At 39.6% G+C, this 21,958-nt stretch overlaps 1 protein-coding gene across 10 annotated transcripts in view; it reads right to left on the bottom strand.

Moving 5' to 3' along the window:
- Nucleotides 1–203: 203 nt before the first annotated feature.
- The window catches only part of LOC308231623 (transducin-like enhancer protein 4), a 100,768-nt gene continuing 79,013 nt past the window's right edge, over nucleotides 204–21,958 (bottom strand). For 7 of the 10 annotated variants that reach the window (XM_080637253.1, XM_080637255.1, XM_080637256.1 and 4 more), the window contains 12 exons: nucleotides 14,382–14,501; nucleotides 13,767–13,820; nucleotides 12,952–13,104; nucleotides 11,583–11,715; nucleotides 11,174–11,364; nucleotides 10,909–10,985; nucleotides 6,986–7,235; nucleotides 5,674–5,921; nucleotides 4,562–4,709; nucleotides 3,802–3,952; nucleotides 3,423–3,499; nucleotides 204–1,758 (listed from right to left, as the gene is read on the bottom strand). In XM_080637253.1, the coding sequence (XP_080493379.1) occupies nucleotides 1,651–1,758; nucleotides 3,423–3,499; nucleotides 3,802–3,952; nucleotides 4,562–4,709; nucleotides 5,674–5,921; nucleotides 6,986–7,235; nucleotides 10,909–10,985; nucleotides 11,174–11,364; nucleotides 11,583–11,715; nucleotides 12,952–13,104; nucleotides 13,767–13,820; nucleotides 14,382–14,501 (1,710 nt within the window). In that variant the 3' untranslated portion in view covers nucleotides 204–1,650. The remainder of the gene's footprint in view (nucleotides 1,759–3,422; nucleotides 3,500–3,801; nucleotides 3,953–4,561; nucleotides 4,710–5,673; nucleotides 5,922–6,985; nucleotides 7,236–10,908; nucleotides 10,986–11,173; nucleotides 11,365–11,582; nucleotides 11,716–12,951; nucleotides 13,105–13,766; nucleotides 13,821–14,381; nucleotides 14,502–21,958) is intronic. The other 3 variants (XM_080637261.1, XM_080637254.1, XM_080637262.1) reach the window with 2 other exon arrangements.

Here is a 21,958-nt window from a genome sequence, read left to right as displayed (position 1 = left end):
AGGAAAATAAAACCAAACGAAAAATAAATCTTAGAAGTTACTTATGTTTAATGCTTAAAAGTCTGAATGCACAAACAATAGTCTACCATTATAGAAGTACTGGTGGCCAATACAATGCATTAGAACTATGTACAATGACACAGTTTAGTATCAAAATCTTTCTACAATGTTGAGTATTACGAAACTGTTAATGACATCAAACACTAAGCACTTAAGACACCATTTTTTGCTACCACATTTGGAACTTCAATGAACAGTCCATTTTAACTTGCAGCATCAATCCATTTCTAGTATGAAATTAAGTAATTTTCTACTTATACAATAAGATTTATCTACACGGGTCTTTTGATTTTGATCCATAGCAGCAAAGGCACTGTACATCAGCAGATCCACAGACTTAAAAGATTTTTTTTTAAAGCATTCAAAAAAAAAAAAAAAAAAAGTCACAGATCATAGTTTAACAGCAACAACAACAACATAAAAAGATAACATGTTGTCTCTGGCACAATGGCTCAGTCTGTGTCCATTTTAGGGACATCCAATCAAGACTTGGATTGGACTGCTGGCAAACAAAGCAAGTCCTTATCCCAGTGAGAATCCATTCCATTTTGAATTTCGGAATGAGTACTCTTGTAAATCCTACCTAGGAGGTCATTGCTTTTGTAGTTTGTATATTGGTAGGCATCCATTCTTATTTCAGTGCAGTTTCCAAAGAACATATCAAATATTTTCATAATCTCTTGTAATTGAAAAATTGCCCAAAGACACATATCCCCATTTTCAAGGAAACATTGCAAAAGTTTCCAGAAGTAACAAAGGTGATTCTTTGAGGCAACTTACTGTACTCTCTACAATATAACAAAGAGAGGTGTTTATATTAAAAAACCTAGCTTGACACCAAAATGCTTTATGTTTATCAACAGAAAATCATTGAGAACAAATCTGTACACAAGATGCTCTATTAACATTGTAAATATATAAATTAGCACATTCTTACTTAAAGTGAATTTAATTTAGATGTGAACTGAATTTGCCATTCATTACAGTCATGTAGATCACTGGCTACAGTTTGCAATTTCCTAGGTTTCCAAGACTGTCTAAAATAGTTAAGATACAGCATCTTCCCACGAAATAATTATACTGTAGTAACACTTAGAAGTCTCATCCAAGAACAGGACTAAAAAATATAACAAAGTTTATTTTTTTAAATAGAAACTGCAAGTCTTATTTAGTGTAATTTTAGCTATCTCCTGAACATCCTTCTCCAAGATCCCCAATTTATTCACCTGCAAAACCACAAAGTATACAATGCACCTTTCAAACTAAAGCCGGGACAGACAGCTTTATTTAGTCAGTTCATTGTTAGAAAGCCTTTTTAAAGAAAATAAATACATTACAGCTATAATACATAATTAAAGAGTCAGGTTCACTGTTAAGTATGCTTATTCCATCTTCTTCCAAATAGATATCTGACCATTTGGTATCACAAGTTCTTAATGAGCATTCACAAATCAACAGCAAGTTAAGAAGGTAAAATAAATTTCACAACTGTGATGGATGAGCATTTAAATTCTCAGTTGAGAAAGAAAAAAAACGGAATATACAGCAAAGTGCTAGGAGAAGGAGTTCTGTCTGTATTCAGATTTGTCTCTAATAAATAACTTCGTAGACTGTAGCTTTCTTGTCTCCAGAGCCAGTGACAATGTATTTGTCATCCACAGAGATATCACAGCTAAGCACAGATGAGGATTCTTTGGACTACAAGAAAGAAAAAAAAGAAGAAAAAAAGAATAAAAAATACAGCTTTCCAATCCTTCAATCCAGAAGGGCTTGAAGGTTAATTGGAAGAGTTTATAGAGAGGGAATACACCAAAAGCTTATTTAAATATCAGTACCATAGCGGCAGCTTTTGCTACAAGACTGTTTCTCCAAACTTGTTGTACCTAAAGCTCTATGGCAACAAAAAACAGCAGCAGAAAGGGAAGCAAATGTTATGAACCTAGAGATAACCTATCAATCAAAAGAAAAGGAAGCAGTCCTTTCTATACCCTTTATAAGTAATGAGCATTTATTAATATTTTATACATTAGCTTTTGCATAAAAAATGAAAAGCCATATTCTTCCGGTTCTTCCTTCCTTTTCTTATTGTAAACCAGAAATCATTATGGAGTAGCACTACAAAGCCCTGCTCACCCACAGGCACAAGACAAAAAGACTTCACAGAAGTAACTGTACCTCCTCTCACTATTTCCCCAACTTACAAGTCTTTGTGCCTTGCACGAAGGAATTTACATTATCAGGGATGATGCAAATATGAAAAGATATTATGGTGGAATAGTATGCACAACAGTGTACAGCAAGTGAATGGGAGACAGAATACAACAAGATACAGTAGCTTTGCCTCTCAAGTCTTTCCTGTGTTTTCTGAGATGACGTATACGTTCTGGTCACTTTATACCTGCTGTTTCAGTGCATGTTTTCTTCACATAACATGTGTCCATGTTCTCTATCTGTCACCACAAGAGCTAAACACTTCCCAATCATGGTAAGCTTTTGCCAAGAAACCTCTGCTGCACTGCACAGGAAGTTTCTTTCTCTACCCCTCACTAAGAAAACTACACTGGAGTTTTAACATCACTTTTAAGGAAGATGTGTTTTTGTTAGGATGATTTGGGCTTTCTGTGCGAGGTGGCTCCAGAGCTGAATAGCCTCCACTAAATAATACCAGACCTCAGCATTCCCATTCAAGGCAAACTGTACTGTTCTGAAAGCAAAAGACATGGCAGGTAGCACAACAGGTGAGATCTGACCATTTAAACCTGAACACCAGTTAGGTAATTAAAAAATACCCACCCTAGAGGTATCTGTAGGTGAAAGAAAATGTCATGCCAAAAATCCCACTTTTGTTTAATGGCACACACTGAAATGCCGTTAATATTAGTACTGAAGACAATAAAAAGGTTACAACTTCCAGTTACACGCCACAGGGCTCCTCCATAAGGATACAGTCTTTTGCTTAGAAGTCTGACTGCCCAATCCACTGACTTTACACATCTCATCCAAAAAAAATACATGTTGAGTATGTCTCTCACTGTTTTAACTTGATTTTTGGGCATTAGGAATGTTCACCTAATGACATTACTTGGGCACTATATTACAGCAATATGCACTACAAGGTGAGAAAGAAGGGTATTAAAAACAATTATGTATTAACAGGCCACTTTATTGTAAGAGCTAGGTTACTCAAATGTTAGAAAGGACAAGAGTACATCTCTCTTTAATTACAGACAAAATCTTAAAGGAGTATAGTAATTAGCCAAGAATTTCCATTTAAAACCTCCTTAAGTTGATGACAGACCCTGAGATGTGCAGCTCTACTGCACTGTAATGTATGTGGAAAATAGCTTTTAGGAGATTATTACCTGGAATATACTGGCTCCATAAGGTGTCCTCCAGGCATTAAGAAGATTATCCTTTCCAGTGCTTACAAACCATTTGCCTGCAACAGATTGTTTAAATGTTATTGCTGCATTTTGTTTTCAAGGAATGCACCTCAGGAAACAGATTAATCATAAAAAACAATACATTCACACATATCCAAAGGACAGTCACATATTTATCTGCACTATAATATTCAATCGCAATATAAGCAGCTCACACAAAAAAGCAGTCACATAGAATTTTTAAAATCATTTTAATACTTAAAGATCTAACTTTTAATTATAGCCTTACTTTCATTTAAAGGTAATCTTGAAGGAATTTCTCAGGAGGGGAAGCACTGTCATAGAAAGATTTGCTTACCACAGTGAGCAAATTTGAGTGACAACACACAACTCTCATGAAGATGCAGCTGATACTTGTCCGGCTTAGTAACATGCAGCACCTCAACGTTACTGTTCTCCATTCCTACTGCCAACCACTCACCAGTGGGACAATAGCCCAGTGAGAAGATCTGGAATAAGCACAGCACATGCTTCAATAAATAGAGGAATGAGCTTCAGATATCAAAACCAACTCTGGCTACACTGTTAACACTGAACAAAGTCATACTTTGGTCTACGACGGTTTTAAAACCATGATAATCCAATTACTATAATAATCAAGATAAATTAGTTCATGTAAACAAAGCTCAATTAAAACTGTAACAGTAACGCACTGAATTAAGATACCAAAGTTAATGTCCTAGCTTGACAGCATCAAAAAATATTTTTGTAAAATATTTTTGAACAAGAACATATAGAAATGGGAACACATTGCACATAGGAACACTTTAATCTGGCAATTCTTTTATAAAAAGATTCTCCATTACTCTCACTGGAGAAGAACTAATCTGTCAAATAGTCATAATCTAGAAAGATGTTTAGCTGCCACACTGAAATGAAAGAAAAAGTGTGAGACTAAGTGAAAAATTCTTTGGAGTTCTCTTTGAGTCTGTTTTTGCTGAAAATGAAATAAAATAAAGTAAAATAAATATATAAAAAAATATAAAACCTAAAAGTGCTTTTTTTTTAGAAAACCATGACAGATTTTTCTTAACATTCCAAAGCTTCTAAGATTGAACCTGTGATGTGAAGTCATGCTGCTGTAACTGCCTTCCTTCTCTGAGATCCCAGGATCTGACTGTATTGTCCAAGCCCCCTGTCCACAGTTTGGTGCCATCATTAGAAATGTCAATACAGCTCGCTCCATCTGTGTGGCCCTGAAATTGCCTGAAAACATAGGAACAAGACACATACATTCTCACACTGCAAAAAGTCAGTTCTGATCATGTATACAAAATATCTCCTTTTTAGTTCAGTCCCTGACAGACAGCTATTAAAGACAACATCAACAGTAGATTCCAATAGCAATCTGAGATTAATAAAACTCTGGGATGACCATATGAGTTTTGTGATGAATTGATGACACAATCAGGCCAGACAGCCAAGCACTAATTTGATTTTAAAAAGCATGCTTTACAAGTCAGATGCTCTAGGGATCTTTGCTGCTGAATGTGCGATACCCACTATTTCACTGAAAATACTTCACTCCCCTCAAAGGAATGTAGCATGATCACAAAATTAACTGAGTTTAAGAAGAATACTTTGGCAACCAATAAAGCTGGAAAAAAAAGAGCATGGGTATAAATTGGTACATCAGGGAGTAAAAGTCTGCCTTTATATGCAGTACTGATATATTACATAAAACAACATATGTATTGCAGTGTACAGTGAAGCTTTGTATGACTGGCTCCTAGCTTACTGTACTTTAGTATTAAGCAGCAACCCATACTCCTAAGATGCTAAGTTTGCAATGCAGTAATTTACATACATCTTTACCGGAGACACATTTGCTGAAGAACTGATTAAAGAGATTGGAGTGTGAGCACAGTGTATTGCATGGAGACAAAGAAAACCATCTGTTCAAAGAACGTACAGCAGTGTCAACACCAGATGATCTTAGGAAGTTACAGTTATGGGCTGCTCAACAGGCCTGGAATTATGAAACTCTCAAAACCTGTAAAAAATTATATAGACTTTTGTCAAGGTATTACCATGGCTATTGCCTAGCAATGAAATACTGGAAGCAGCTATGCAGACACCATGAAGAAAATAGCATACATACGCAGAAGAGCACATAAAGCTGTGTCTAATTAATTCTTTACTACCTGATGATCCAGTTCTGCCGACCTACCTTACTAAAGTCTGGTTATGCAGATCCCACACTGCAATGTTCCCATCGCTACAGCAAGAGAAGCAGACCTTGGAATCGGGGCTGATAGCTAGGGCATAACAAGCCGGAGCAGAAGATGTCAGCTCTGCTTTGATACGAGGAGTTGGAGCTGCCAGATCCCAAATGGATAACGTGCTGGCTTCCCCACCAACAATCAGGGTGCGGCCGTCAGGGAGCAATCTGCAGGAGCGGATGTAGTTATCTCTGTTCTGTGGAGACAGAAGCCATCAAGAGATTACTCATGAGGAAAGGAAAACAGCATTAACATGAGAGCAGAAATCCATAAAAGTATTGTATTCCCTCCTGGTTTTAATGAGCCATTTATACTTATGACAATGATAAAGTATATTAATACCAGAAAATTACATGACATTAGGGAAGTACTTAAACTTGATCTACAAAATTCAGCAGTGAAAGATATTTAATCTTAATTAGCATCAAAATGCAAAGACCTGAACCCAGTCCAAAACAATTCAAGATAGCTTGTGTAGAATGTTGTATTTTCATACTCTGTTTATTTCAGCACATTAACCTCTCGGCATGGGAGAGTACCAAATTCCCTGCACACTCTCCCACTCTGCTCCAGTGAGACTTGCTGCCACCATCTAGATGTCAGAGGAAAATATTTGGGCAATTTTCTTCATTTGTGTAGCAACTTGTGTAGCAATTCATTATATGTCTACACATGCTGCACGGTTTTCATTTTACTGCCTCTGTAACAAGAAGCAGCAACTTACCAAGAACTGGTAAATAACATCAGAAAAGCTGTTAACAATGGTTCATCTTGTTAGCACATTCAAATAATTTGTCAATAACACTCAGGGATATTTTTAATTGTCACATTAAGACAGGGCAATGCATTCACACACATACGCAGACACGAAATACATGACATTATCTTCAAATACTCTTGAAGAATATAGCTGCAAGACAGCAATCTTTTGCATGATAGGATGTCAAGCTTTAGGACTGCCAACAAACGTCAAAGTTATAAATAATATTTGCTGTTCTGTCTTTCATCTTTCCCCCTACCAATTCACTTTTAGGCCATTAAAGATGTTTTGATTCACTGAAGGTAGGGGGAAACCCAGAAGTATGACAAGGAACATATTTCAAATTTGGTTCTAAAAGAAAAAAAATTACAAATTAAATACCAAGTTTTGATACCAATGAGAGCACTCAGGTAGCCAATGGTTTTTGCACCTTAATGGTAGCATTTTTATCCTAACACAACCTGCTATATTCTCCCACTGTCATGCTGTTGTTCACCTACCAGGCAGTCCAGCTGGGAGACAGGGCTCTTGTTGCCAGGGTGGCTGATGTCCCAGACTTTGACACACCCTTTCCCACCTGTATACACGTGTCTCGTGGGGTTGCTGATGGTAACTGCACACACAACTTCCCCGTGGTTCAGAGTGTTGATCTGACGGGCATGGCGAGGGATTCCTGGACCAATGAGGGCATCAGGAGGAAAAGGAACTGGCTGCATCTGACCATCCGCACTTACATGAAATGAGTATGCTCTGAGGGTAGAAGAAAGAGAGGGGGTGATTTAGGACGTTTTAGTTCAAGCCTATTTAAGAAAACAGAATTAAAGGTGTATTTCCACTGCAGGCATTCAGATTGTGCACTCAGCTCCTTTTGCAATATTTTTAAGAATGTAAATAAGAAATAATTCATTTATCTATAACAGGACCATCAAAAAACTTAGGTACTCTTCTTTTAATGGGCAAAGTCAAGTACCATCTACCAATCAAATGAGCTTTAAGAACTCATGCAATGATGATTTCAGGCATGCATGAGGATACACGATGCTACTCGTAAACTTAGGGCATGCATTTCAGGGAAAGAAGGTCAGGTCAGGGTGCCTTGGAAGACAGAAAGAGTTGGCCGGCCACTGCAGAACAATGCAGATAGCAGAGTGCCAGGGATCATTTGGTTTCTCCATTACTGACTCTAATGTGCACACTTGCAGCTGTGTGTGCTGCCAAGGTGGCCCAAACTCACCACAGGTCCCACGCTCCTCAAGCCAAACTGCTCAGCACTGTACCTAAGGGTGCAGTGAAACCTCCACTGTCAAGAAGTTAAGTCCTCAAGGCACAGTTGCTGACATCTGACATAACAGACCAGCAAAAATGCACTGGTTTTTTTCCCCACTTTGGAGTTGCTGTCTTTTCTTTTTTTTCCATATATATATATTTTTTTGTATGTTCATGTGTACCTAACACAATAGCTACAAATCCTATTCCTCTTGCCAGAACTAGGGCTCTTACTGAGAAAGAAGGTGTTGTGTGACTGCCAGTTATGCCACCTGTGAATAACCTATCAACAGATTCATCTCAAAATATTTTCCAGGGAGAACAGTTAGGTTATGAAATTGCCTTATTCTGAGATGCTACCTGACACATCACATCTACTGCAAGAGCACAAACTTCGTAAGAGGGTTCACCTACACATAGCAAGGTATGATTAACAGAAGGCTTTAATTTCCTTAGACCTAAAAAATCATCATAGTACTGATGAAAAGTCCATTGTCACAATGGTGGGATGAGAAAAGCTCACAAAAAAAAAAAAATCATTTTAAGAGAATACTTAGGTATTCACTTCCCTAATTGTTACTTCTAAGTCACTGAAGAAAGCAGTATTTAGTACTCAACTACTGAATTTGTTATTTAAGATTCATTAACACTAGAACAATAATTTTCAGCAGGACAAAAGGCAAATGCATTTCCACCTTTCTGCCCTATTCCCAGAGCTTTACACACTCTTCTCATCCTACGCTGGTTCTTGTTCTGGCAGGTCTGAGTGACAGATTGTATTATCATTGTCCATTTTTTGACATTAAACACATTCAGGAAAGGGTAGGACATTTCTGTGGTTGTCAGAAGCAGCAAACCGCCTCTATGAGTAGAATTAGGGTTCAATTATCACCACAAGGTACTGAAAAGAAGCAGCTGATGGTCTCCTGAAATCCCTAACAAAACAAGTGGAACTTCATTATCATCTTTTCTGATTTCTGTATGCAGTCATTCTCTGCAGAGCCATGTTGAGCACTGAGTGTATGGTACTTTTATTAGCCAAAATGATTTTTAGCATGCTTATAAAGTACACAGGGAACATATTTAACAATTACACAAACAAAGCATAGATATGAAGTGATCTGTGATGACATTATTTTGACTCTATTCATTACGCCATACCAGCACATATGATTAAACTGCTGTGTTTCTTAGCTTGATTTTGTGGTGGTTGAGTGTTTTTTGAGTGGGTTTTATTTTTGTTTTTGTTTTTTTCACTCTGACAACTAACACCTTATGTTGCTTATTTGAAGTCCTCTAAATATCTGATACTATAAACATCTGGCAGGCACTTTTTTCTTCATGTTAGCTACCTTTTCTATTTACATATTGTACAATTCTTAGTGCTTCACAATATCTCTAAAGTGAGAGGAGTATTATGAGGGTCCAAGATTCCTGATGTGCCGCACACTGCCTGCTGCATTTCAACAGACATCAACAGTGTGGAGAATTTACACAATTTCTGCTCTAAGGGAAAAGAAAGAATAAATGAGAAAGCAAAAAACCCTTTTGCTGGACAATAGCTGTGAAAAGCACCGCACTTAAGATGAAGAAAAATCAATGCAATTATGCTAAAACAACCACAGATCTTAAAGATTTCAGGCCTATGGCAGAGAAATGGCAGTTACAGTTACACCTTTAAAGCAGTCATCAATACATCAACAACATTCAAAAACCTTGGAAATACACCAGAATTGAATTGTTTTTACTTCAGTTTGCCTGATGTTTTATTCTCCCTCTCTCTAACACAAGTGAGATGTGAGCAGGGAGATCTCCGCACCCTGGTATTGCTGTTTCTCAGACCACTGCTAAGTCTGGTAGAACTGGACACCCTTCCTCTCAGGCAACCAACACCACCAAGGATGAACTTGAACCCAGCAAACATTCTATATGCCTGCTGCACATACAGGATGAAGGCCTGTGCCCCACAGGATTTTAATGCAAACAGATTGTCTGGAAACTGCTGTACATTGATTTCTGTACTTGGTTTATGCAGCCACCTAAAGGGTGTGGCAACTAGCAAAAAAGTCAACTTGGGGTGGTGACCAGCGTGTGATGTGCAAGAGAGCTGGACATGGTTTAACATTTGTGTGATACATTGTCCTGGGTTCAGCAGTAGCAGTCATTTTTCTCCTTAAACCACGACACATATGTACAAGAGGAGTTACAGGTGCTAGGACCAATTGCTTGTCACCACAGTATGTTATTTACCTTGAGCATCTGCAACCTCACTGACAGGTAAGTATATGCATTTATTCATATGCATGCAAGCATGTGACTACCCCCCAGCCACTCCTCCACAATCATATCCATACATACAAAAGCGAAAGAAGGAGTGGCATAAACATCCCCTGCCCTTGAAACTCTTAAAACTCTTAACCACTATTAACCAGTCACAGTTTCCCATAAGTGTCAAACTGGAGGACCCTTACATAAAATCTGGATCAATATGGTTTGCATAGCTGTTTTATTTTTTCCCTTCTCTAATTCAAGAAAGATGTGAGCACAGAGTTCTTCCTATCTGTGTAATTCTTTTCCTGAGGCTTAACAACAAACAGTGCCTGTTAGAGCAGGTCACTCTATGGTCAGCTCCATCAAGGATGAATCTGAACATTATGATACAATAATTCTTTTCAGTACTTTCAATCAAACAAAACATTACCGTGTTCCTTTCTCTGCACACTGCTGCTTATAGCAGCTGATAAGTTTGCAAGTAACTTGCAAGGATTTTGTGAACAAAGAAATAATTTTTTTAAACTGAGGAGCAGAATATAGTAGAGATGGAAAGCTGAGATCCTGTTCCAGTTCCAGTTTGCACTTCCATACAAGACAAACCAGTCAGATTCAGCATGTAATATCTCGAAGTTCAGCTCTTTTTTTTATTTTTTTCTGTCTCTTTTACTCTCTATCACCCAGTTCTTGTCAGCTGCTATTAGTCTCCAAAGCAAATTTACAAATGCAACTTTAAGATTAATTAGTGTTTCTCCTGTCCTTGCCAAATAGCTAGATTTATTTCTATTCACACAACAGTTTTCAGTAGCTAGGGGGAATTCCAACTGGCAAGGGAACACAACTTCAACAGATGACTGACTTTTGAAGTTGTATGCTTGATACTCACGGTTTTCCTCCTGGGATGCCTGTGAGATTGGGAGGGATGCCTGGGACTCGCATGTGATGATGTGGATCAAAACCAACCTATAGTTGTTCCCATATAAAACAAAAAGGTGTATTAAAAACAGAGTTAGCCAAATGAAGACTGTTTAATTCATCTTCTCCATAGCACACTCCCCAAATTACAGAGACTGAACTAGATTTAACCCTGCAGGTCTTACATTTACTATAAGCTGCTCTCAACACCAAACACACTAGCACCAAACACTTACCACTGGAGATCTCCCATAAGCTGCTGCTGCTGCTGCTGCAGCTGCTGCACTCATTTGAGGGGAAATATTGTGCAGACCGGCGTATGCAGCTCCAGGGCTGGTCAGCTCTCCGTTCATACCAGCATGTGGCACAATCCCAAATGGAGTAGGATAAGGACATGGCACTGCCATAGGTGTCCTTAAACCTGAAGCTATTGAGGGGGAAAAGAAGAGAGAAGTCATACAGCCAACCCAGACCCATGAAATGAAACACGAGTTTGGTAAACGCACTGTACTGAAGTGTTGAAGAACCAGCTCTGCATCCAGTTTAAGCAGCTGTAATATACTGTCCCACACTGCAGGTTTAAAGGCAGTGTAACTAGGGACAAATAGGCAGTGTTTCACACCATCAAAATATACAGAGACTAACCTAGCGGGTCCACACCTGGGGGTTTGCCAGGCACTGGCCTCAGTCCGGGAGTGGAATTGCTGCCAGGAGTTGGGGCATCAGTCCGTGGAGTTGGGGTATTTGATTTAGACACAGGAGTGGTAGATTTCTCATTCTAATCACCAAAAAAAAGAAAAAAGTTATTTTACTTTTTCAGCTACCAGCTGGAAAGAGAAATGAGGACAGTCAGAATGCATCTGATTAGAGGTATTTAGCTTTTGGATTTGGGTTTCAACAGTCCTTGTCAATGAAGAGAAGCTGCAGAGACACTGAAAATAATGGAATGGCTTTGAGAATTATCTACAGCCTTCACAGCTTTCCTCGTCGGGAGCACCTGTATGATCCAGAATGAGGTCAGTGACTTGAGAATCATTGTTGACAATTACACTCGCAGCATATGTGAAGTCTGTCAATGGTCTCACTCTGCTCATAGTGGACCTGCTCCCATTACGAGTTTCTGTGAGAGGCCGCTGCTGGGTGGACAAGAAGAGCAGACCCCACATACAACTGGCCAACAACTCATGCCCAAACATGGTGCTGGAAACACAGGACGGAGACAGTGATGGGTATAAAGTCAGGAACTATGCAGTGCCGCTCTTGTGACAAGCTTGTTCATCAGGCAAACCACCAACTCCTGGGCCTGAACCTGTCATTCCATCACCTTTTCTGAGCACTACATTCACTTTAAGCTTTCTATTTATTTATTTTATTCCTTTAAATAATCATGTACTCTGACCTGTGAAGAACAGAGAGGGAGTCTCTTTGCAGCTCAGGAAGATGATTAACCGTGGTCACAAAAAGGAATGGAAAGAACACTCCTGACTTGCAATTGGCTTTCTTTTTTTTTCATTGTGATTTGAGATGCAAGTCAAGGAAGATTCTTGTAAATGACAGATTACTTTTTAGACAGAAAATAGAAATTATTGTTGTTGTACATGGCCTGGTAATTCAAACAAAGCTAACAACCAAATCACATCCAAGCAGGGAACTGAATTTGCTATAAACCACAGCACAGGAAAACAGCTCAAGAAGCCCCTGTGTATTTTTATTTATTCTCAGAATGATGGTATTTCATATGGGGGAGGAGAAAAACATCTCTCAGTACAGCACATCTATCATCTACCTACATCACCAGTGAAAATAACCTCTTCCTATCCCAACAAAAAGCTGTGGACTTTCTCCTTACTCTGTTACTAAATTCCAGTGAAGAGACAAATAAAACAGATTTTAAATTGATGCTTCACAGTGCTTTACTGTTAGCTGTGGAAATCCAAATTACACCCAGTCAGAAATTCAGTAAACATGTGTTTTGGCATATGATCATGGGTCTGGAGCATTCTGAAGCACTTACAAGGCTAAGTTCTTTGGATTTGGAGGAAGGAGTACTGCTGGAGGATGCAATAGACGCCGGACTAATTGGTGCATCTTTCTTCAGCAGTCGAGTCTTGTCCAAGCCATTCTCCCGTGGAGAGTGTGCTGGGCTCCCCCGAGGAGAGGAAGGATCCTAAACATCAGCAATGTGGGTTAGTATAAAAACTTCATACTAGCCACTAGTGCTTGTCTTGAGCAATTTTCACTTTGGAATGAACCTGTGTCATAAAAACTTGACATCTTCTTTCCACTCTTAATTGATTTAGGTGATAAAATTGTGAAATCGAGATGGATAATGACAATCAACATCTTTACATTTTCTTTTTTTTTTTTAAAGAGAGTCTGAAAATTTGATGCCATTAACCATGAAAAACACTGCCCAATCTATGGATATTGAAATTGTCAAGTAAATGTAATTTGTCAGGTGACAGATTGTAAAGGTTTGAGGCACTTGGCAGATCTGATAAAGTTCACAAATGAACCCATGGCCAGAGTGAAAGAAAACACAGATAACCTTACAAGCTGCCTACTACCTGCTGTGCTGGGCTGGCTTCAAATATCTCAAGCAGACTTTTGGTTCATACAAGAAACAAAAAGGTCCTTTGTAGAAGTAAGTGTTACAGATCTGATTTGCATTCTAAAGAAAGATGACCTGACTGAATTCTCTCAGGCATTTGAAGCTCCTTTATGGAGACAAAGGCTGTCATCTTACTCTTATACCCCATATGCACAGAAACCACTGAAGACACCCCTACCACTAACACAGTAACGTAGAAAAAACACCATTGTGCATACCTCATTGGAAACATCAACAACCAAGTTGTCATCACTCTTTTCACCATCGCTGTCCTGCAATGACAAATCAATGTGTCAAAAACATTTATTTAATATCCTAACATATTTTAAGTACTAAGAAAAAATAAACCAATGAAATGCAAGGCTGTTCATAACTACGCAACATAGCATTTACTTTTACCAAGCTTTATGTGGTAATACAATTATAATATTTAAGTCACCTACAGTGCTTCTGCTTAACAGGTAGCCATAGGTTATTCCCAGTTTTCACGACAGTGAACAAGGACACAGGATTAAAAACTTCATCCTAAATTGCATTGCACTGAGAACCAGAGCCAAGCTACAGTCCAGATACACCAAGTCCCAGCCTAATGCTCGGTCCTCTTGTTGCATGCCTTCCAGGTGCTCTGTATTTGTATTATTAAAAACACTATCAATCCTACATACTGAAACCTTCAATATAGCACAGACGTGAAGAGGGAGGCACTAAGAACCTGCTAAAAATTTGATGCTTCTTTCTAAAAGTAGTTATGCAGCAGGAATCAGGTGAAATTACAGAGGAAATTACAGAAATTACTTAATTTCGACAATGCACAATGTAGACAATTTACTCACATAACGAGCTGCTATTTCCTTCTCTTCTGTTTTCTGTTTTTTACTATCTGTAGAATAATCTGTTGAATTTCTGTGCTTTTCTGCTGTTCTGAAACTGGCTGAGGGAGATACCGAAGAGCTCTGCAGTCAGGAAAGAGAGGAAGAAAACATCATTGGATGCTCGCTCAAAACAGTGGTTCATTTGTCACTATCCCTCAATACAACTTAACCTGATAATATGATTTGGAGCTGTTCTCACAGATAGCACTTTGGGTTTTAATCAAGTGATAGCTACCCAGCAAGCGTCTTGTATTAAAAGTGCACAATGCATTGCAAGAACAGATAAAGGCGATCAGCCAATGGATCACAGTTGCTATCTGCCGGTGGCACCGGGATGAATGTAGAGCTACTTTGGACCATTTTATGAATACTGTACATTGATCTGGTTTTAGGTTGTTTCCTCTACAAATATGCAGAGCTAAATCAATACTCCCAGAAGAGGCTGGGTGTGTATGTGCGCACATTTGCCAGTGTAAATCAAGAAGAACAAAGCGACTCCAGGTAAGTCAGACTTTAGCAAACATCTGAACGAAGATTTTTAGCAAAGAAAGAAGGAAGCTTCTTTCTAAACAGTCTCAAAGCAGGAAAGAGAAAGGGAAACACCTAAGCTGATTTTATTTTGTCACCTTTTACAATTACAGGCTGTGCCTGCAGTAGATGGAAACACAACACAGTGGCTCAGTGAGTCTCTGGTTATTCTGCAGCCCTCACTTAGTAATCATCATTGAAGAGCTCATGCACAATATAAGAGAGAAACAGACGTATTATGAAGTTTTATGCACTGTCATCCAACAATTCTGCTCTACTCCCTTTTAACAAGGCAGGCAATACTTATCAACTCATACCATATTTCCAGATTTTGGTGGAGCCTGTACCTTGGTATACAACGAAGGCAGTAATGAAAGATGCAAAGTTCCCTCTGGGATTGATTTAGCAGCAGCAGCAGCTTTTGGCCCTAGTTCAAGAAAGCATTTAAGCATGCACTAAACATTCTCTCACACTGAAGTCAATGTTTGAATGTACATAAGTAAGGATGTGTTCAGGCGTTTTGCAGAATTGGAGCTGACAGAAATGAAGAGGAAAGTAATCCTCAGTTGAAACCCTGCAGTTTCCTTCTTTCTACCTCCTTATATAAGGGTGTGGGAGGAACACCAACCAAAAAAGTCATTACTGACAGATTTTAGACCTCCCATTCATCCAGAGCATTGAGTTTGGAGTTTTTCCTCCATGCACTACAGAGAGCTATTATTCTGCATAAAACTGTACAACACAGCAAATTGGTTTTGGGGCTTTCAGTACACACCTCTCTAGGTTTATTTTATAGCTATTACCAGGAGTGCAAACCAAGAAATTAGCATTTACATTGTGCAACTTCTGTTCCATCGCTACTACCAAAGTTGTTCTTTTCCTTATTACACCACAAACTTCTGGAAAGCATTAAGAACACTGAACCACACAAATTAAGCTGTGATTGTTGCCCAAATCATGTGAGAGAACATTTCTCCCAGCTGCGACACTCAGATCCTCCTCTGCACTTTTCCAAAATTTCCAAGTCTTGTGAACAGCAGCTCAGATTTATGAGTGTGGAGTTTGCAAAACCCTTCCATCTTCTTGAGTGGTAATTGTTAATTACCCTCTGAGAACACTGAGTGGAAATAAAAATTTTACAACAAAACTAGTGCTGAACACAACCTGTGCCTTTCCCATTTGTCTGCTGGCCTGTCTCTTTCTCTCTGACAGTATAAAATAGGCAGACAAGGATTTCCCATCCTCAGCAAACACATCTTCAAATACATTCACTGATTCAGCTTTAAAGCAGATCATTAATCAATAATTATAGTAAATGACACAAACTAACTGTTATTTTTTTGCTCTGAAGAGACAACACATGTTAAGACATTAGAAGAGAGCAGTGGCAGTAGGCACAGAAGTCTTAAGTAGAAATGCAACATTAAATGAACTGATGGTTTGAAAAATATATTTGTTTACTGCAACAATGTAGCATAGTATTTTGCAAAAGATTTTAATAGTATGCTCCTATTACATTTATATTCATTTATAATTTGGGAGGCAGTAGCTTGTAATATGAATTCAATTCATTATTTCTCAACTTCACCCTACAGAAAGTAATTTGCTTTAAAATTAAGAAAAATAATCACCAGTAAACTACAAATCAGAGTTGTGTCTAAAGAATTAAACTACTGCACTTATTTAAATAGAAATATTTATTTTCATAAATTCAAAACCATATAGTTTCATATTTCACAATCTAGTTAGCTATGTGCTATAGATACCATTTTAATCTTTGATTTCTCTGCTTAATAAAGTAATAAATTAAAGCTCCCTACTAGAATGATAAAGTAGCTAATTATCACTAGCATATACAGGATGAGTACCACGTTGGGGATATGCACACTGCTTAATGGTTTTATTGCTTCAAAGATGGATCAGACCTGATACCTATATGGAAAGATCTTTCTGTGGTATCTCACCTGGTATTAGCAGAAAAATGGAGACACTTATCTACTGGCAGCAGTCAGAATCTCATTTCCCAAACTGAAATTTGGCCAGTGTATTAGGACTAACATTATTTTGCTCCAAGAGCCAATTACTACAGAACTAAACATTCTCACTTTTAACTGTCCTACCCCTTTCCTCGCACGGAGGCAGTCAATCAATACCCCTGCAGTACTAGCTTCTTTTCCCTTCAACACATATATGTACCTGCCACATAAGGATCTTTGACTTCACGGAATTTCTGGTACTGGTGCCAACAGATGAAATTTATTTGCTGAGTAATAAAGATATGTCATGTACATAGCAATGAGCTATTGTCTAGATCTTCCTATGGACATAACACCTAGTAGTTTCAAGGGAAAACATTATTACCCATACTGGATTCCCACTATCGTTTGCAATAGCTTATCAGCCTATAAACACTTGTAAAGATCTATCTTCAGTGAGAAATACCAGGATGTAACAATGTCCTCATGGTTTCCACTGATGTCAGATTCCTTACATATAATCCTGTATCCACCCACACTTTGGTTTCTGAATGTGCAAGTCTATGTACTTCAAGAGAGGTCCTTACATTTGCAGATTGTGGAAGAAAACCTCCATTGAAACACACTGTTTAGTTGTCAGACTCTGCACTGTTCCTTGATTTAAACATTGGTGCTCTCCTAACAGCTGCCTTTGAGAAGCTGCAATAGGATAACTACTTAAAGAAACCAACTGATTCAGCATTATGACTTGGCAGGCTGTACCTTAATGGGCCAGAGTCCTCATTTTAGCAACTATTAAAATTTATAGAGAAATAAAGTCTTTTCACACTGCTGTTTTCTTCAATAAAATGCATTAATCTACTACAGAGTAGCATTTTCCTACTAACCAACACTTGAGTTTGCTCACATATAAGAATTAGATCAGACACAGGAAAGTAGGTTATGTTTAATTTCTGTTTTAGTGAAATGTACTACTTTTTCATATTCTGCTTAGGTAGAACATTTTTATTCATGTTAAATACACCGCAAAATGCTGACAAAACCAACTGAACATACACATTTATAGAAAGGCTGAGCATACTGCCTTGTTCAGAGAATTTGCTTAAAAAGTGGTACAGTTTGTTTCTAGGGCTGGACTCACAGTATCTCTTGCACTAGGCTGCAAAGCATGGCATGCTATACTTCAGCCTCTCTTCTGGGCAATGCTGAGCACAGTGTGAACTGAAAAGGTCTCCCACCACAAGGACTACTCTGCTTTCCCTCCAACATTGGCAGGGTGCTGCTCCAGGTGGAGCACCAGTGCCACAAAGGCACAAATCAAATAAACATAAAAGAAGGCCATACAAGCCTTTTACGCAGCCCCAAAATCCTCAGCAATAACATTTTGCATAATTCATGCTTCAAACTGCTAGGAAAAGATAAAAAAAAAAAAAAAAAAACCACAAACCAAACCCCCCAAACCCACACCATTTTACCTCCAGCTTCCACTGGAAGTTATCTGCATTAACATAGATGACTCAAGCTGTAACATGGCAGAAAAGGAATCAATATGGTCAGGCTGCCATCCAACTGCTCTCAAATCCTGCAAACCCCAAATCCCCATATGCTGGCTCCTGCAGATGAAGACCTGGCCTAAGCAGACTAAGTGATAATCAGTGTTAATAGTAATGACTAGAAAAGACAGGATGAAAAGCCCTCCCACATGATAAAGCTGGTAACTCTTTAAAGCATTCATGAACATGACTGTTCCCAAGTGTACCCTCACTATTATGCCAAAATGATGTATTTGGAGTGTCATAATTAAAACAATAATTCCCAGCAAAGTGGGAATTATGAGATAATTGACCGTCCTGAAGTATTAAGCAAACTGCAGTAAAAGCCAAGGATGCTCAACAGTAAGGTCAATTATGGTATAATTATCTGAATGACATTACTGCTGTTACAAAGTCTGTTGAAAGTATAAAAGAAACTATAAAAATGGATACAATATGCATTGCAGGGAAACGATAAGGCAGTAACGCTGCTTGGATGGCTGGTGCCAATGTTATAGACGGACATTCCAGCACCAGAGCTTGGACTCAGGCATGGCTCCAAAAAAATACAAGAAATGAGTGCTGTGACTTCTGACATGCCAGGGATGAGACAGAGAACACCCTCTGGTGAGTAACATGCAGAATGAGGTAAGAGAACCAAGCAGAGAGGTGACAGAGCACAAGAAACACCTAGGAGAGAGGAAGGGGCAGTCCAGCACAGCCCTCTGAGACCATGTGCCCAGAGAGAAAACCTGTAACCAATAGCTCTGCACAGCAAACACTTCTGCAATATCCATCTGTCAAAAAAAAAAACTGACCACCATTCATTTACATACACCCGTAGGCACAGGTACATTAGTCTTATTAAACTGATGGAGAAGGTGTGAAAGGCTGTGGGCTGCTTTAAAAACACCATATGGAGTGTTTGCATAGTGTTTGTGCTCCTGAGGTCACCCACACCTACACTGCTACTATGCCTTTTTGTTATTATTACTACATTAGTATTATTGCTATTACTACATCCCAGTATCCACTCCAGCCTCACAGATTTTGTGCTCTTTGATTTCGCAACATCCCCCCTTTTCCTGTACTTAGGCAAGCAGATTTTCCTTACCATCTCTTTCCCTTTAGATATATGCAGTGGGTCATGACCAGGTTGACACAGGCAGGCACTAGAGCCTGGAGTGCATCTCTTCCAAAATGGCTCACCAAAGGAGTGGGGGCAGGTAGCCAAGTATTGTTCCCACATATATTACCGGTCATGACAAGCTTTTAGTATTTTCATCTTCCCTCTTTCCACCTTGTTCCTCTACTTACACAAGCTGAAATCCAACTTCCACTCAGCCACACTGTCATCAGTTTTTGCAGTTTCAGTCACTGCCTTTTCCCTGTAGCTGCATTTTCAGATACAAGACAAATTCTCAGTGACTGTTAGTGAAAAATGCTACTAACCAGGCAGGAAATACACAGAATGACAATGGTTTTAGTAACACATGACCCTTTCTGAGCTAACTGGATTGAGTTTGGTAATCAAACAGCCTCATGCTCGCAGGCCCTTGTCTTCATGGGGGATTTCAAGCACCCCGGTATCTGCTGGAGAGACAGTACAGCCCAGCACCAGCAATCCAGGAGGTTCCTTGATTGTGTGGAAGACAACTTCCTCTTGCAAGTGATAAAGGAGCTGACAAGGAGAGGTACCATGCTTGATCTCATGCTCACCAACAGGGAGGAGCTGGTTGAGAATGTGATGCTCCAGGGCAGCCTTGGCTGTAGTGATCATGAGATGATCGAGTTCAAGATCCTCAGGACAGTTAGAAAAGCGTGCAGCAAGCTCGCTGCCCTGGACTTCAAGAGAGCAGACTTTGGCCTCTTCAGGAACCTGCTTAGTAAAGTTCCATGGAATAAAGCCTTAGAGGGCCAGGGGCTGAAGAATGCTGATTCAAGGATTACCTAATTCAAGCTCAGGAGTGTTGCGTCCCAACAGGAAGAAAACGGGGCAAGCGGAAAATGGAAGACCCAGGGAACTACAGACCAGTCAGTCTCACCTCTGTGCCTGGCAAAATCTTGGAGTAGATTCTCCTGGAAAGCATGCCAAGGCACATGAAAAACAAGGTGATTGATGACAGCCAGCATGCAGAAAATCATGGCTGACCAATTTGGTGGCCTTCTGTGATATAGCTATAGAACTGATGGACAGGGGCAAAGCAGTTGATGTCATCTACCTGTACTTCTGCAAAACAGTTGACACCATCTTGCATGACATCCTCATCTCTAAATTGGAGGAATATCAATTTGATAGATGGACCACTCGGTGGATAAAGAACCGGCTGGATGGCTGCACGCAGAGAGTTCCAGTCAACAGCTCAATGTTCAGCTGGAGAGCAACCAGTGACAACTGGCATTCCTCAGGGGTTGGTGTTGGGACCGATCCTGTTCAACATCTTTGTCAGTGACATGGACAGTGGGATTGAGTGCACCCTCAGCACGTTTGTCGATGACACCAAGCTGTGTGGTTCGGTTGATATGCTGGAGGGAAGGAATGCCATCCAGAGGGACCTTGACATGCTTGAGAGGTGGCCAACGCCAACCTTATGAAGTTCAACCAAGCCAACTGCAAGGTCCTACACCTGGGCTTGGGCAATCCCAGGCACAGCTACAGATTGGGCAGAGAACAGATTCAGAGCAGCCCTGTGGAGAAGGACTTGGGGATGTTGGCTGATGATAAACTGAACATGAGCCGGCAGTGTGCACTCACAGCCCAGAAAGCCAACTGTATCCTGAGCTGCATCAAAAGGAGCGTGACCAGCAGGTAGGAGGTGATCCTGCCCCTCTACTCTGCTCTCGTGAGACCTCACTTGGAGTACTGGGTACAGTTCTGATGTCCTCAACACAAGAGGGACATTGAGCTGTTGGAGCAAATTCAGAGAAGGGCCATGAGGATGATCAGGGGACTGGAGCACCTCCCATATGAAGACAGGCTGAGAAAGATGAGTTTGTTCAGCCTGGAGAAGAGAAGGCTGCGTGGATACCTCATAGCAGCCTTCCAGTACCTGAAGGGGGCCTATATAGATGCCGGAGAGGGACTCTTCATTAGGGACTGTAGTGACAGGACAAGGGGTAATGGGTTCAAACTGAAACAGGGAAAGTTCAGATTAGATATAAGGAGGAAGTTCTTCACTGTGAGGGTGGTGAGGCACTGGAATGGGTTCCCCAACGAAGTTGTGAATGCTCCATCCTTGGTGGTGTTCAAGGCCAGGCTAGACAGAGCCTTGGGAGACATGGTCAAGTGTGAGGCATCCCTGCCCATGGAACTAGATGACTTTAAGGTCCTTTCCAACCCTAACCATTCTATGGTTCTGTGACTCTGTGACAAAGCTTGTGATAATTATTTTTAATACAAACTATGATTAAAATGCGCACTTTGAAGTTTTAGATAGCATTTTTACCCACTAATTAACTTCACTAATTGCAAAATTAATTAAGTTAATTAATGGATAAAAGT

The sequence above is a fragment of the Psittacula echo genome, assembly GCF_963264785.1.
Source record: "Psittacula echo genome assembly, chromosome: Z".
NCBI lineage: Eukaryota > Metazoa > Chordata > Aves > Psittaciformes > Psittacidae > Psittacula > Psittacula echo.
The sequence above is the reverse complement of the archived record's forward strand: the minus strand, read 5'-3'. Positions and strand labels throughout refer to the sequence as shown.